The sequence below is a fragment of the Coregonus clupeaformis genome, unplaced genomic scaffold (genome assembly GCF_020615455.1).
Source record: "Coregonus clupeaformis isolate EN_2021a unplaced genomic scaffold, ASM2061545v1 scaf0143, whole genome shotgun sequence".
Taxonomy (NCBI): domain Eukaryota; kingdom Metazoa; phylum Chordata; class Actinopteri; order Salmoniformes; family Salmonidae; genus Coregonus; species Coregonus clupeaformis.
Window position 1 is genome coordinate 77,029 of NW_025533598.1, and position 18,318 is coordinate 95,346.

At 48.3% G+C, this 18,318-nt stretch overlaps 1 protein-coding gene across 1 annotated transcript in view; it reads right to left on the reverse strand.

The window, feature by feature from the left end:
* LOC121541373 (protocadherin Fat 3) overlaps positions 1-18,318 on the reverse strand; it is a gene marked incomplete at its 3' end in the record, with an annotated part of 101,766 nt that overhangs the window by 51,636 nt on the left and 31,812 nt on the right. The window contains 6 exon segments of the mRNA XM_045213705.1: positions 2,377-2,438; positions 2,440-2,506; positions 2,509-2,569; positions 15,520-15,654; positions 15,772-16,014; positions 16,435-16,639. Of these exon segments, the coding sequence (XP_045069640.1) occupies positions 2,377-2,438; positions 2,440-2,506; positions 2,509-2,569; positions 15,520-15,654; positions 15,772-16,014; positions 16,435-16,639 (773 nt within the window).

Genomic DNA, 18,318 nt, shown 5'->3' on the forward strand with positions numbered 1-18,318 from the left:
ATAGTCCAAATTGGTGAAGTGAAATGAAAAAAAAAAACGTGTTTAAAAAAACTCTAAAAAATAAATAACAGAAAAGTGGTGCGTGCATATGTATTCACCCCCTTTACTATGAAGCCCTTAAATAAGATCTGGAGCAACCAATTACCTTCAGAAGTCACATAATTAGTTAAATAAAGTCCACCTGTGTGCAATCTAAGTGTCACATGATCTCATATATATATATATATATATATATACACCTGTTCTGAAAGGCCCCAGAGTCTGCAACACCACTAAGCAAGGGGCACCACCAAGCAAGCGGCACCATGAAGACCAAGGAGCTCTCCAAACAGGTCAGGGACAAAGTTGTGGAGTAGTACAGATCAGGGTTGGGTTATAAATAAAATATCTGAAACTCTTAACATCCCACGGAGCGCCATTAAATCCATTATTAAAAAATGTAAAGAATATGGAAAAAAGCCGTTGCTTAAAAGGAAAAAATAACAAACACGTTTGGAGACTCCCCAAACATATGGAAGAAGGTACTCTGGTCAGATGAGACTAAAATTGAGCTTTTTGGCCATCAATGAAAAAAAACGCTATGTCTGGCAAAAACCCAACACCTCTCATCACCCTGAGAACACCATCCCCACTGTGAAGCATGGTGGTGGCAGCATAATGCTGTAGGGATGTTTTTCATCGGCAGGGACTGGGAAACTGGTCAGAATTGAAGGAATGATGGATGGCGCTAAATACAGGGAAATTCTTGAGGGAAACCTGTTTCAGTCTTCTGTCTCCTAGAGATGAACGTGCTTTGGTGAAAGTGCAAAATCAATCCCAGAACAACAGCAAAGGACCTTGTGAAGATGCTGGAGGAAACAGGTACAAAAGTATCTATATCCACAGTAAAGCGAGTCCTATATCGACATAACCTGAAGGCCGCTCAGCAAGGAAGAAGCCACTGCTCCAAAACCGCCATAAAAAAGCCAGACTACGGTTTGCAACTGCACATGGGGACAAAGATCGTACTTTTTTTGAGAAATGTCCTCTGGTGAAACAAAAAATAGCTGTTTGGCCATAATGACCTTCGTTATGTTTGGAGGAGAAAAGGGGCACTAGCAAGCCGAAGAACACCATCCCAACCCTGAAGCATGGGGGTGGCATCATGCTGTGGGGGTGCTTTTGCTGCAGGAGGGACTGGTGCACTTCACAAATAGATGGCATCATGAGGGAAGGAAAATTATGTGGATATATTGAAGCAACATCTCAAGACATCAGTCAGGAAGTTAAAGCTTGGTGAAATGGGTCTTCCAAATGGACAACGACCCCAAGCATACTTCAAAGTTGTGGAAAAATGGCTTAAGGACAACAAAGTCAAGGTATTGGGTGGCTATCACAAAGCCCTGACCTCAATCCTATAGAACATTTGTGGGCAGAACTGAAAAAGCGCGTGTGAGAAAGGAGGCCTACGAAACCTGACTCAGTTACACCAGCTCTGTCAGGAGGAATGGGCCAAAAATTCACCCAACTTATTGTGGGAAGCTTGTGGAAGGCTACCGAAACATTTGACCCAAGTTAAACAATTTAAAGGCAATGCTACCAAATACGAATTGAGTGTATGTAAAGTTCTGACCCATTGGGAATGTGATGAAAGAAATAAAAGCTGAAATAAATCATTCTCTCTACTATTATTCTGACATTTCACATTCTTAAAATAAAGTGGTGATCCTAACTGACCTAAGACAGGGAATTTTACTAGGATTAAATATCAGGAAATGTGAAAAACTGAGTTTAAATGTATTCGGCTAAGGTGTATGTAAACTCCTGACTTCAACTGTATGTCTTGTAATTGAACAAAATATTAAGGCAGCCAATAACTGGGGACCGTATGCCGATAATACGGGAAGTATTCTTTAACTAAACCGCTTATCAAAAAGCTGATAATTGTAGTATTTCCACTGAAATGTCAAACATGCTAATTGCTAACCCGTTAGCTAACATTTTTTACGGCACCAATAATCACAAAACATTGATGGCTTGATCACAGGATAACGCTGTTGAAGGTAATATATTTCTTAAACGCTGTTGAATATGTTGATAATACGGGGTTCCACGCTACTTAAACTGAAGCATGCTGACACCATTACAGTGAAAGCAGAACAGTGTTACAATACTCACGTAACCTGGATGAGGCATCATGGTACATACCCTGTTTCCTCATGGATAGAGATCTAACCTGGAGGAGGACATCATGGTACATACCCCTGTTTCCTCATGGATAGAGATCTAACCTGGAGGAGGACATCATGGTACATACCCCTGTTTCCTCATGGATAGAGATTTAACCTGGAGGAGGACATCATGGTACATACAGTAGAAATGAATCATGGTGCATACCTGTTTCCTCATCGATGGAGAAACTGCCGATCCCACTGCCTCCTCTGACAGAGTACCTGATGACCCGTCTCCCCCTCGTCTCTAGCCCTGACCACCAGGACACTGGTTCCCCACTCTGCTGTTCTCCTTCACTGCCCAGCACTGCAAACTCAGAGAAGTATGGAGAGAACAGGTTCTCATCCACATCAACCACCTGGAGAGAGAGAGAGAGAGAGAGAGAGAGAGAGAGAGAGAGAGAGAGAGAGAGAGAGAGAGAGAGAGAGAGAGAGAGAGAGAGAGAGAGAGAGAGAGAGAGAGAGAGAGAGAGAGAGAGAGAGAGAGAGAGAGAGAGAGAGAGGATACAGAGATACAGAGAGATACACAGAGAGAGAGAGACAGAGAGAGACAGAGAGAGACAGAGAGAGAGAGAGAGACAGAGAGAGAGAGAGAGATTGTTGGACCGATCTGATCAAAGATGAGGGAGGTCAGATTCCTGCTCTACCCAGGTGATCTTGTCCTACTGTCACCAACAGAGCAAGGTCTACAGGAACTTAACATTGTCAACTGGGCATTCAACATCAACTTTCAGAAAACCAAAGTCATGATTTTCCAGAAAAAGGCCAGGAATCAGAGCAGGAGACACTCCTTCAAACGAGGAAATACTGTGGTTGAACATGTCCAATGGTACATCTACCTGAGACTAAAAATCAGTGCCTCTGGGGGATTTGATGGCAGTGAATGCACTAAAAGAAAAAGCCCACAAAGCATTTTACTCCAGAAAAAAAAAAGAAAATGATTGTTTCCCTATCTGGTGCAAAATATTCAAGTGTAATTTGACCAATTGCAGTATATGGAAGCAAGGTTAAACCCAAATCTCTGGAACAGCCTCTGGTGGCTGAATGCACTAAAAGAAAAAGCCTGCAAAGCATTTTACTCCATAAAAATAATATTCTCAAAAATTGGGGTCCAATTACAATTATAGGCATTGGGAGAAAAAAACTATAGAAAACCTACATACAGAATATATATAAAATATAATAATAAATATATCATCTGCAGAATGATCCTAAATATCCAAAAGAAAGTACCAAATAATGCATGCAGAGCAAAACTCAGAATATTCCCTTTAATTGTAAATAATAGAAAAGGACAGTATATGGAAGCGAGGTTAGGGGTCCAACCTGTAATTACAATTATAAGGATTTTTAAAAAACTATAGGAACTACATACAGAATTCTGCAGAATTGTTCTAAATATCCAAAAGAAAGTTTGGCACCATTTGAAATTAAGCCCCAAAACATCCTTACAATTTCAAAAGCACTGGAAACCCAAGAGCTGAACCCCTGAAAAGAGTCCCCTATGTCAGCTGTTAAAAAAAACACTAAACAACCCTATTATCCAAACACACAGGGAAATCAATCAGATTGTTACAGAAATGAAAACCTCATATTTGACAAATTGGGAAAATGAAACAAAAACACAGAATAAACTAAAATAGCTATTTGGCCCTCCAAAGAGAATACAAACTGGCAGAATATCTCTACTCTGTCAGAGATACAAAACAGAGACAGATCCTGAACAAATACAGGCTCAGCGACCACCAACTGGCTGTAGAAAAGAGGAGCGTCTATGTGGTCACTGAACGACAGGGGAGGTAGAGACAGAGATGCACTGTTTACTCTACCGTGAGAAATACTCCCAAATAAGATAATATTTTTAAAGAAAATATCTCAATCAATTCACAACTTCTGCGCATTTACTAATAACATAAAGCTGGGAATTATTCTGGCTGAGGGAGAAACCGCAAATATTACTGCCAGATATGTATACGATTGACATAGCCTGGAGGGACATCCCATGACCATTCATTCCCTGAAATATTTACATTGTATATAACTGACAGTAAGTAATACATAGTGGAACCATCATCATGTACATGTTGTTGTTTATTTATTTCTTTATTTTACATTCTTTCTTTTTCTTTTTATAATCTTTTATTTCTTTAATTAACTGTATTGACTGAAGATTCCACAATCCAACAGCAGTAGTGTTGTACCTGTATACATTACAGTGCCTTGCAAAAGTATTCATCCCCCTTGGTGTTTTTTCCTATTTTGTTGCATTACAACCTGTAATTTAAATGGATTTTTAATTGGATTTCATGTAAATAACTTGTTTCAAACAATTCTAAAAAAAAATTATAACAGAAAAGTGGTGCGTGCATATGTATTCACCCCCTTTGCTATGAAGCCCCTAAATAAGATCTGGTGCAACCAATTACCTTCAGAAGTCACATAATTAGTTAAAGTCCACCTGTGTGCAATCTAAGTGTCACATGATCTGTCACATGATCTCAGTATATATACACCTGTTCTGAAAGGCCCCAGAGTCTGCAACACCATTAAGCAAGGGGCACCACCAAGCAAGCGGCATCATGAAGACCAAGGAGCTCTCCAAACAGGTCAGGGACAAAGTTGTGGAAAAGTACAGATCAGGGTTGGGTTATAAATAAAATATCAGAAACTTTGAACATCCCACGGAGCACCATTAAATCCATTATTAAAAAATTGAAAGAATATGGCACCACAACAAACCTGCCAAGAGAGGGCCGCCCACCAAAACTCACGGACCAGGCAAGGAGGGCATTAATCAGAGGCAACTAAGAGACCAAAGATAACCCTGAAGAATCTGCAAAGCTCCACAGCGGAGATTGGAGTATCTGTCCATAGGACCACTTTAAGCTGTACACTCCACAGAGCTGGGCTTTACGGAAGAATGGCCGGAAAAAAGCCATTGCTTAAAGAAAAAAAAAGAAGGCATGTGGGAGACTCCCCAAACATATGGAAGATGGTACTCTGGTCAGATGAGACTAAAATTGAGCTTTTTGGCCATCAAGGAAAACGCTATGTCTGGCGCAAACCCAACACCTCTCATCACCCCGAGAACACCATCCCCACAGTGAAGCATGGTGGTGGCAGCATCATGCTGTGGGGATGTTTTTCCATTGGCAGGGACTGGGAAACTAGTCAGAATTGAAGGAATGATGGATGGCGCTAAATACAGGGACATTCTTGAGGGAAACCTGTTTCAGTCTTCCAGAGATTTGAGACTGGGACGGAGTTTCACCTTCCAGCAGGACAATGACCCTAAGCATACTGCTAAAGCAACACTCGAGTGGTTTAAATGTCTTGGAATGGCCTAGTCAAAGCCCAGACCTCAATCCAATTGAGAATCTGTGGTATGACTTAAAGATTGCTGTACACCAGCGGAACACATCCAACTTGAAGGAGCTGGAGCAGTTTTGCTTTGAAGAATTTTGCTTTGAAGATGAATAGTTATGCACGCTCAAGTTCTGTCTTTTTTGTCTAATTTCTTGTTTGTTTCTTGTTTGTTTCACAATAAAACATATTTTGCATTTTCAAAGTAGTAGGCATGTTGTGTAAATCAAATGATACAAACCCCCCAAAAAAATCAATTTTAATTCCAGGTTGTAAGGCAACATAATAGGAAAAATGCCAATGATTTTTACTGCCAAGGATTCTTACTACTGTAATGACGCTCCAGGAGAGTGAGGATCCATTTGCAGTTTTATTACAAGCTTGGGTCGTACAAACAGGGTCAATCGCCAGCAGACACAACAGTAGGGATAAGGCAACTCGTAATCCAGGTACAGGCATAAGGTCAGTGCAGGCAGCAAGCTACAACAATCAGTCCAGTAAAGAATATAGTCCAAGGCAGACAGCAAACAATCAAGGAGGGAAAAACAGTCCAGAGTAAATCCACGGGTAGACAGACACAGGCGAAACGCACAGCAATGATCACCAGGGCTAACAAGACTTCGCAAAGAGAGAGAGTTAGAGAGCACCTAAATAGTCTACTGATGGGAGTCAGGTGCAACGGTAATCAGAGCCAGGTATGTGGGAAATGAAGTTCAGGGGTTTAATACTCAGGAGAGGGTTCCCTCTGGTGGTGAGCAGGAGGAACAGCGAGAGCCTCGTTTGTGACAACTACCAAGGAGTTTTACTGCCAAGGATTCTTACTACCAAGGAGTTTTACTGCCAAGGATTCTTACTGCCAAGGATTCTTACTGCCAATGATTCTTACTGCCAAGGATTTTTACTGCCAAGGATTTTTACTGCCAATGATTTTTACTGCCAAGGATTTTTACTGCCAAGGATTCTTACTACCAAGGATTCTTACTGCCAAGGATTCTTACTGCCAAGGATTATCCAGCAAACTTTCTGACAAACCAACAACCAGCAAAAGAAGCACAACAGAAATATCATCCAACCTGGAACTGAGTAAATAATGTTCAGTCTGAAGCTACTTCGAAAGCCTACAAGGAAAATAACATTACAATAATCTCTAGATATTTGACTTTAGAAAGACTGAATGCTGAGTTAAAAGGCTACCAAGCTTGCTAGGAAAGAACAGACCCGGCTGAAACATTAATTAGCACTGAAGTGTGAAGTGAGAGGTGTGAAGCCCCTGAGCCCAACAATGGCAGCAGAGTTCCTTCTCCACCCAAATGCAGAGGCCTCTTTGGCCCCTGTTCCATGGCTTCCCTCTGTGCAGAGTCCACCACAGTGCGGTACCCCTTGGATATTAAAAATCCAGAGACACTTTTTGCTGACTGCTACAAAAAACGGAACGTAAGCAACCTAATCTTCCACACAGACCCTCCCTGGGCATGGCACACTGCTATAAGAGCACACTATCCCTCTTTTAAGAGAGAGGGTATTGGATGAGGGTGGAACATCAGAACACTGGAAAACAAGGACCCTGAGACGGAGACACCCTCTGTCAACCTGGACAAGAATGGAACAGTGGTGCTGCAGCAACTTCATACACTTACAACATCACTTTTACAGAATCAAAGAGAGAGCACGGCAGGAGAAGCTTTCTCTTGGTGATGACACCCCCACCCCGAGCGAGTCCGATCACACCTCTTCAAACTGTCCTGCAGACGAGGGATAGTCATCCCCCCGCTGAACACACCCAGGTCCCACTACTGCACTGCTCCTCCATCATTGAGAGGGATGAATTCACAGAGCTGGAGAGAGACATGGTGGAGCTCAGAGAGCTGGTCCACACACTCCAGACAGAACAGACACTGAAACAGACCAGCACAACACCACCCCCCTACAGTACCCAGAGGGCTGAAACAGACCAGCACAACACCACCCCCCTACAGTACCCAGAGGGCTGAAACAGACCAGCACAACACCACCCCCTACAGTACCCAGAGGGCTGAAACAGACCAGCACAACACCACCCCCCTACAGTACCCAGAGGGCTGAAACAGACCAGCACAACACCACCCCCTACAGTACCCAGAGGGCTGAAACAGACCAGCACAACACCACCCCCTACAGTACCCAGAGGGCTGAAACAGACCAGCACAACACCAACCCCCTACAGTACCCAGAGGGCTGAAACAGACCAGCACAACACCACCCCCTACAGTACCCAGAGGGCTGAAACAGACCAGCACAACACCACCCCCTACAGTACCCAGAGGGCTGAAACAGACCAGCACAACACCACCCCCTACAGTACCCAGAGGGCTGAAACAGACCAGCACAACACCACCCCCCTACAGTACCCAGAGGGCTGAAACAGACCAGCACAACACCACCCCCCTACAGTACCCAGAGGGCTGAAACAGACCAGCACAACACCACCCCCCTACAGTACCCAGAGGGCTGAAACAGACCAGCACAACACCACCCCCTACAGTACCCAGAGGGCTGAAACAGACCAGCACAACCCCCACCCCCTACAGTACCCAGAGGGCTGAAACAGACCAGCACAACACCACCCCCTACAGTACCCAGAGAGCTGAAACAGACCAGCACCCCCTACAGTACCCAGAGGGCTGAAACAGACCAGCACCACACCACCCCCCTACAGTACCCAGAGGGCTGAAACAGACCAGCACAACACCATCCCCTACAGTACCCAGAGGGCTGAAACAGACCAGGCACAACACCACCCCCTACAGTACCCAGAGGGCTGAAACAGACCAGCACAACACCACCCCCCTACAGTACCCAGAGGGCTGAAACAGACCAGCACAACACCACCCCCCCTACAGTACCCAGAGGGCTGAAACAGACCAGCACCACACCACCCCCCTACAGTACCCAGAGGGCTGAAACAGACCAGCACCCCCCCTACAGTACCCAGAGGGCTGAAACAGACCAGCACAACACCACCCCCCTACAGTACCCAGAGGGCTGAAACAGACCAACACAACACCACCCCCCTACAGTACCCAGAGAGCTGAAACAGACCAGCACCCCCCTACAGTACCCAGAGGGCTGAAACAGACCAGCACAACACCACCCCCTACAGTACCCAGAGGGCTGAAACAGACCAGCACCCCCCTACAGTACCCAGAGGGCTGAAACAGACCAACACAACACCACCCCCTACAGTACCCAGAGGGCTGAAACAGACCAGCACAACACCCCCTACAGTACCCAGAGGGCTGAAATAGACCAGCACAACACCACCCCCTACAGTACCCAGAGGGCTGAAACAGACCAGCACAACACCACCCCCTACAGTACCCAGAGGGCTGAAACAGACCAGCACAACACCACCCCCTACAGTACCCAGAGGGCTGAAACAGACCAGCACCCCCTACAGTACCCAGAGGGGCTGAAACAGACCAGCACAACACCACCCCCCTACAGTACCCAGAGGGCTGAAACAGACCAGCACAACACCACCCCCTACAGTACCCAGAGGGCTGAAACAGACCAGCACCCCCCTACAGTACCCAGAGGGCTGAAACAGACCAGCACCCCCCTACAGTACCCAGAGGGCTGAAACAGACCAGCACAACACCCCCCTACAGTACCCAGAGGGCTGAAACAGACCAGCACAACACCACCACCCCTACAGTACCCAGAGGGCTGAAACAGACCAGCACCCCCCCTACAGTACCCAGAGGGCTGAAACAGACCAACACAACACCACCCCCCCTACAGTACCCAGAGGAATGAAACAGACCAGCACAACACCCCCTACAGTACCCAGAGGGCTGAAATAGACCAGCACAACACCACCCCCTACAGTACCCAGAGGGCTGAAACAGACCAGCACAACACCACCCCCTACAGTACCCAGAGGGCTGAAACAGACCAGCACAACACCACCCCCCTACAGTACCCAGAGGGCTGAAACAGACCAGCACAACACCACCCCCCTACAGTACCCAGAGGGGTGAAACAGACCAGCACAACACCACCACCCCTACAGTACCCAGAGGGCTGAAACAGACCAGCACACCACCACCCCCACTACAGTACCCAGAGGGCTGAAACAGACCAGCACAACAACACCCCCTACAGTACCCAGAGGGCTGAAACAGACCAGCACAACACCACCCCCCCCCCCTACAGTACCCAGAGGGTTGAAACAGACCAGCACAACACCACCCCCTACAGTACCCAGAGGGCTGAAACAGACCAGCACCCCCCTACAGTACCCGGGGGCTGAAACAGACCAGCACAACACCACCCCCTACAGTACCCAGAGGGCTGAAACAGACCAGCACAACACCACCCCCTACAGTACCCAGAGGGCTGAAATAGACCAGCACAACACCACCCCCCTACAGTACCCAGAGGGCTGAAACAGACCAGCACAACACCACCCCCCTACAGTACCCAGAGAGGGCTGGAAACAGACCAGCACAACACCACCCCCCTACAGTACCCAGAGGGCTGAAACAGACCAGCACAACACCACCCCCTACAGTACCCAGAGGGCTGAAACAGACCAGCACAACACCACCCCCTACAGTACCCAGAGGGCTGAAACAGACCAGCACCCCCTACAGTACCCAGAGGGCTGAAACAGACCAGCACAACACCCCCCTACAGTACCCAGAGGGCTGAAACAGACCAGCACAACACCACCCCCTACAGTACCCAGAGGGCTGAAACAGACCAGCACCCCCCTACAGTACCCAGAGGGCTGAAACAGACCAACACAACACCACCCCCTACAGTACCCAGAGGGCTGAAACAGACCAGCAAAACAACCCCCTACAGTACCCAGAGGGCTGAAATAGACCAGCACAACACCACCCCCTACAGTACCCAGAGGGCTGAAACAGACCAGCACAACACCACCCCCCTACAGTACCCAGAGGGCTGAAACAGACCAGCACAACACCACCCCCCTACAGTACCCAGAGGGCTGAAACAGACCAGCACAACACCACCCCCTACAGTACCCAGAGGGCTGAAACAGACCAGCACAACACCACCCCCACTACAGTACCCAGAGGGCTGAAACAGACCAGCACCCCCCTACAGTACCCAGAGGGCTGAAACAGACCAGCACCCCCCTACAGTACCCAGAGGGCTGAAACAGACCAACACAACACCACCCCCTACAGTACCCAGAGGGCTGAAACAGACCAGCACAACACCCCCTACAGTACCCAGAGGGCTGAAATAGACCAGCACAACACCACCCCCTACAGTACCCAGAGGCTGAAACAGACCAGCACAACACCACCCCCTACAGTACCCAGAGGGCTGAAACAGACCAACGCACAACACCACCCCCTACAGTACCCAGAGGGCTGAAACAGACCAGCACAACACCACCCCCTACAGTACCCAGAGGGCTGAAACAGACCAGCACAACAACACCCCCTACAGTACCCAGAGGGCTGAAACAGACCAGCACAACACCACCACCCCTACAGTACCCAGAGAGGCTGAAACAGACCAGCACACCACCACCCCCACTACAGTACCCAGAGGGCTGAAACAGACCAGCACAACAACACCCCCTACAGTACCCAGAGGGCTGAAACAGACCAGCACAACACCACCCCCTACAGTACCCAGAGGGGTTGAAACAGACCAGCACAACACCACCCCCTACAGTACCCAGAGGGCTGAAACAGACCAGCACCCCCCTACAGTACCCGGGGGGCTGAAACAGACCAGCACAACACCACCCCCTACAGTACCCAGAGGGCTGAAACAGACCAGCACAACACCACCCCCTACAGTACCCAGAGGGCTGAAATAGACCAGCACAACACCACCCCCTACAGTACCCAGAGGGCTGAAACAGACCAGCACAACACCACCCCCTACAGTACCCAGAGGGCTGAAACAGACCAGCACAACACCACCCCCTACAGTACCCAGAGGGCTGAAACAGACCAGCACAACACCACCCCCCCCTACAGTACCCAGAGGGCTGAAACAGACCAGCACAACACCACCCCCCTACAGTACCCAGAGGGCTGAAACAGACCAGCACCCCCCTACAGTACCCAGAGGGCTGAAACAGACCAGCACAACACCCCCTACAGTACCCAGAGGGCTGAAACAGACCAGCACAACACCACCCCCTACAGTACCCAGAGGGCTGAAACAGACCAGCACCCCCTACAGTACCCAGAGGGCTGAAACAGACCAACACAACACCACCCCCCTACAGTACCCAGAGGGCTGAAACAGACCAGCACAACACCCCCCACAGTACCCAGAGGGCTGAAATAGACCAGCACAACACCACCCCCCTACAGTACCCAGAGGGCTGAAACAGACCAGCACAACACCACCCCCTACAGTACCCAGAGGGCTGAAACAGACCAGCACAACACCACCCCCTACAGTACCCAGAGGGCTGAAACAGACCAGCACAACACCACCCCCCCTACAGTACCCAGAGGGCTGAAACAGACCAGCACAACACCACCCCCACTACAGTACCCAGAGGGCTGAAACAGACCAGCACCCCCCCTACAGTACCCAGAGGGCTGAAACAGACCAGCACCCCCCTACAGTACCCAGAGGGCTGAAACAGACCAGCACAACACCACCCCCCTACAGTACCCAGAGGGCTGAAACAGACCAGCACAACACCACCCCCTACAGTACCCAGAGGGCTGAAACAGACCAGCACAACACCACCCCCCCCTACAGTACCCAGAGGGCTGAAGGTGGAGATGGACGGCTGTCTGATAGAGCTTTTTGCTCTCCGGTCTGAGATGAGAGAACTGAAGGAGGAGAGAGAGGGAACACACAGTCCAGCTAACAGAGGAACACACAGTCCAGCTAACAGAGGGAACACACAGTCCAGCTAGCAGAGGGAACACACAGTCCAGCTAACAGCGGGAACACACAGTCCAGCTAACAGAGGAACACACAGTCCAGCTAACAGAGGGAACACACAGTCCAGCTAACAGAGGGAACACCCAGTCCAGCTAACAGAGGGAACACCCAGTCCAGCTAACAGAGGGAACACACAGTCCAGCTAACAGAGGAACACACAGTCCAGCTAACAGAGGGAACACACAGTCCAGCTAACAGAGGAACACACAGTCCAGCTAACAGAGGGAACACACAGTCCAGCTAACAGAGGGAACACACAGTCCAGCTAACAGAGGAACACACAGTCCAGCTAACAGAGGGAACACACAGTCCAGCTAACAGAGGGAACACAGTCCAGCTAACAGAGGGACACACAGTCCAGCTAACAGAGGAACACACAGTCCAGCTAACAGAGGAACACAGTCCAGCTAACAGAGGAACACACAGTCCAGCTAACAGAGGAACACAGTCCAGCTAACAGAGGAACACACAGTCCAGCTAACAGAGGAACACACAGTCCAGCTAACAGAGGGAACACACAGTCCAGCTATCAGAGGGAACACACAGTCCAGCTATCAGAGGGAACACACAGTCCAGCTAACAGAGGGAACACACAGTCCAGCTATCAGAGGTAACACACAGTCCAGCTAACAGAGGGACACACAGTCCAGCTAACAGAGGAACACAGTCCAGCTAACAGAGGAACACACAGTCCAGCTAACAGAGGAACACAGTCCAGCTAACAGAGGAACACAGTCCAGCTAACAGAGGGAACACACAGTCCAGCTAACAGAGGGAACACACAGTCCAGCTAACAGAGGAACACACAGTCCAGCTAACAGAGGGACACACAGTCCAGCTAACAGAGGGAACACACAGTCCAGCTAACAGAGGAACACAGTCCAGCTAACAGAGGAACACAGTCCAGCTAACAGAGGGAACACACAGTCCAGCTAACAGAGGGAACACACAGTCCAGCTAACAGAGGAACACACAGTCCAGCTAACAGAGGGACACACAGTCCAGCTAACAGAGGGAACACACAGTCCAGCTAACAGAGGAACACACAGTCCAGCTAACAGAGGGAACACAGTCCAGCTAACAGAGGAACACACAGTCCAGCTAACAGAGGAACACAGTCCAGCTAACAGAGGAACACACAGTCCAGCTAACAGAGGAACACACAGTCCAGCTAACAGAGGGAACACACAGTCCAGCTATCAGAGGGAACACACAGTCCAGCTATCAGAGGGAACACACAGTCCAGCTAACAGAGGGAACACACAGTCCAGCTATCAGAGGTAACACACAGTCCAGCTAACAGAGGGACACACAGTCCAGCTAACAGAGGAACACAGTCCAGCTAACAGAGGAACACACAGTCCAGCTAACAGAGGAACACACAGTCCAGCTAACAGAGGAACACAGTCCAGCTAACAGAGGGGACACAGTCCAGCTAACAGAGGGAACACAGTCCAGCTAACAGAGGGAACACACAGTCCAGCTAACAGAGGGACACACAGTCCAGCTAACAGAGGGAACACACAGTCCAGCTAACAGAGGAACACAGTCCAGCTAACAGAGGAACACACAGTCCAGCTAACAGAGGGAACACACAGTCCAGCTAACAGAGGGAACACACAGTCCAGCTAACAGAGGAACACACAGTCCAGCTAACAGAGGAACACACAGCTAACAGAGGGAACACACAGTCCAGCTAACAGGGGAACACACAGTCCAGCTAACAGAGGGAACACACAGCCCAGCTAACAGAGGAACACACAGCCCAGCTAACAGAGGGACACACAGCCCAGCTAACAGCACTGCAGGAGGAGGTGAGAAAGCTGAGATGCGACAATCAACATTATTGCTTTGGCAATATTAAAGCAATGTTTTTCATGCCAATAAAGCAATCTGAATTTGAGAGCGAGAGAGAGGGCGGGGGGGGTTAGTGTGTGTGGGGTGGGTGTGTGTGGGGGGGGGCAGCTGTAGCTGTATTTGTGACTCGTTTCAGGAAACTAGGTGTATGTCGCGGGTCACTACTTCACAGGGGAGTCATTTGAACGTAAACTTTTTTTAAAAAATCAAAATGCATTTTTTGGCAGAAATGCCTTCTGGAACATGTGAACTTTCATGTGCCTTAATAACAAACTTGTATGCCATCTGTAAATACGAATAAAAATGTTAAATTACGAGCCTAGTTGGTTTAGCCACAGAAAAAGACAGCAACCTTCCCGCTAGCCATGATTGGCTGAGATAATGAGTGGGCTGGACATGCCGAGAGATGAGTTCAGATTGGTCTGCCATATAGCTCGCTTCTGTCTATTTGAGCTGGTCAGCATGTGTAGGTAATCCTGTCTAACACGTCTTTTTCTTAAATGCATTGCATAGTAAAACTGCATAAGTGTTGCTCTCCACTTTCTGGAGGACCGAGTTTTGAAATCAGTGGAATTAGAGTATGATAGCTAAGGAGATGGAGAAAACTCCTGTCTCCGGATTACATCTTCAAACTAAGGGCAACCATAGCATCCGTGACAGAGAGGGAGAAGCGTCCATCCATGTATACGGGTAAGATAGTCTAGCTAGCTACATTTTCAGATATGACACGTTTCTAATTTTGACAGAAAGTGGATTCATTTCAAGTGTATATCTAGGTGGATGCAGTGAGCGGCGCAGAGCTAGCTAACGTTAGCTGGCTGGCTTGCTAGCTAACGTTACGTGTATGATCTTATTATTCGTATCTCAGAGCCATTTGCTTTGCTAGTTATAGCCTATTGTTAGCTAGCTAACATTGAACCTGGTTGGTTAGCTACCTGCAGATTCATGCATGGTAGTAACGTCATGAGTTGGGATTATGGTTAATTGTTTAGCTAGCTAGCTAACTAGCTAGCTACATGTCTTAACAAAAGACTCCACTAGCTCCGTGTCTCTGCTTTTATCCAATGTAAAAAAAAAAAAAAAAGAATTTTGCTACATCAGACCAAATCAAGGCGTGTGTGTGTGTGTGTGTGTGTGTGTGTGTGTGTACCTCTATGTCCAGGTAAGATAGAGAGCGTAGGATAGGTGTCCCTCTGTCCTCAGCCACCACAGTCAGGTTATAGATTTGCTGTCTCTCGTAGTCCAGCTGCTTCCCCACCCTCACTGCACCGCTCACTGCATCCACCTAGATATACAATAACATAGATATGTATTGGTACATGTTGATGTTGCTAAGTATTTCCCGTTTCAGGGCTGCAGCATAAACAACTCAACAACACACAGACATAGATAAGCCTCCCACCTCGAAGGTGCCGTTTCCGTCATTGGCCAGAGCGTAGGAGACCTCTCCCCCCAGTCCGAGGTCTGAATCCTGGGTCTGCAGCCAGGCGATGACTGCCCCTAGTGGCAGGTCCTCCAGGACACGGGCACTGTAGCTCCCAGGGATGAACAGCGGGGGGCAATCGTTAACGTCCTCTAGTGTTATGCTCAGAGTAGTCACCTTGAACCGCTGGGTCCCTCTCTCCGCCTTGTCCCTGGCCTCCACCTTCAATCACATAAATCAATCAAATCAGTCAATTAATCAGTCAATCAATCAGTCAGTCAGTCAATTAGTCATTCAGTCAATCAGTCAGTCAATCAATTAGTCAGTCAGTCAATCAGTCAGTCAGTCAATCAATTAGTCAGTCAATCAATTAGTAAATCAGTCAATCAAACAATTAGTCAGTCAGTCAATGAATGAATTAATCATATTTATTTTATGAAACCATTTTTACATCAGCAGTTGCATTTATTGTTGTGCTCAGATGGAAAAAGGCATGTATTTTAAGTATGTTCAATAAAATGCATTATTTAATTCACTCGTACATTAATTCATGCATGCATTCATTCAATTATCCATCCGTTTATCCATCCATTCATTCATTCATTCACCATCCGTTGTCACAAAGTGTGTTAAGGTGTTTACCTTCAGGCTAAACGCTGGGATGGTCTCCCGGTCGAGCTGTCCCGCTACGACCACTGCCCCTGTGTTGCTGTTGATGCTGAACTGCGGCACGGCGGTGAGCAGCGAGTAGGAGACCTCTCCGTTGGAGCCGAGGTCTCTGTCTACAGCAACTACCTGCACCACCTCAGTACCCAACGCTGTGTTCTCAGGGACCACCACGCTGTAGCTAACCACAACAATAATGATATGATCATAAAAATACATCATAATAATAATAAGAAGGAGAAGGAGGAGGAGAAGGAGAAGGAGAAGGAGAAAGAGGAGAAGGAGAAGGAGAAGAAGGAGAGGGAGGAGGAGAAGGAGAAGAAGGAGAAGGAGGAGGAGAAGGAGGATGAGAAGAAGAAGGAGAAGAAGAAGGAGAAGAAGAAGAAGGAGGAGGAGAAGGAGGAGGAGAAGGAGAAGGAGAAGAAGAAGGAGAAGGAGAAGGAGGAGGAGGAGAAGGAGGAGGAGGAGAAGGAGACATTATATTTGTAAAGTGCTTTTCATCACATCCAGAAACCACAAAGTAAACATAAAAAACAAGCTTACATTTGTAGTTTCTATTTCTGTACAGGATCCACACAAAACTGAAGGTGACAACAAAGTCTGTGGGTCTTAGGGGATCTGGTCAAAACTACTGACTATGGAGGAAATAGGCCCATAGGGATCTGGTCAAAACTAGTGCACTATGGAGGAAATAGGCCCATAGGGATCTGGTCAAAACTACTGCACTATGGAGGAAATAGGCCCATAGGGATCTGGTCAAAACTACTGCACTATGGAGGAAATAGGCCCATAGGGATCTGGTCAAAACTAGTGCACTATGGAGGAAATAGGCCCATAGGGATCTGGTCAAAACTACTGCACTATGGAGGAAATAGGCCAATAGGGATCTGGTCAAATGTCAGGACTGGGGTGCTATATGGGAGGGACACTAAGGACTGGGGTGATATATGGGAGGGACACTAAGGACTGGGGCGCTATATGGGACACTAAGGACTGGGGTGCTATATGGGACACTAAGGTCTGGGGTGCTATATGGGAGGGACACTAAGGACTGGGGTGATATATGGGGAGGGACACTAAGGACTGGGGTGCTATATGGGGAGGGACACTAAGGTCTGGGGGTGCTATATGGGAGGGACACTAAGGACTGGGGTGCTATATGGGACACTAAGGACTGGGGTGCTATATGGGAGGGACACTAAGGACTGGGGCGCTATATGGGAGGGACACTAAGGACTGGGGTGCTATATGGGAGGGACACTAAGGACTGGGGTGCTATATGGGACACTAAGGACTGGGGTGCTATATGGGATACTAAGGACTGGGGTGCTATATGGGACACTAAGGACTGGGGCGCTATATGGGAGGGACACTAAGGACTGGGGTGCTATATGGGACACTAAGGACTGGGGTGCTATATGGGAGGGACACTAAGGACTGGGGTGCTATATGGGAGGGACACTAAGGTCTGGGGTGCTATATGGGAGGGACACTAAGGTCTGGGGTGCTATATGGGACACTAAGGACTGGGGTGCTATATGGGAGGGACACTAAGGACTGGGGCGCTATATGGGACACTAAGGACTGGGGTGCTATATGGGACACTAAGGACTGGGGTGCTATATGGGAGGGACACTAAGGACTGGGGCGCTATATGGGACACTAAGGACTGGGGTGCTATATGGGACACTAAGGACTGGGGCGCTATATGGGACACTAAGGACTGGGGTGCTATATGGGAGGGACACTAAGGACTGGGGCGCTATATGGGAGGGACACTAAGGACTGGGGCGCTATATGGGAGGGACACTAAGGTCTGGGGTGCTATATGGGAGGGACACTAAGGACTGGGGTGCTATA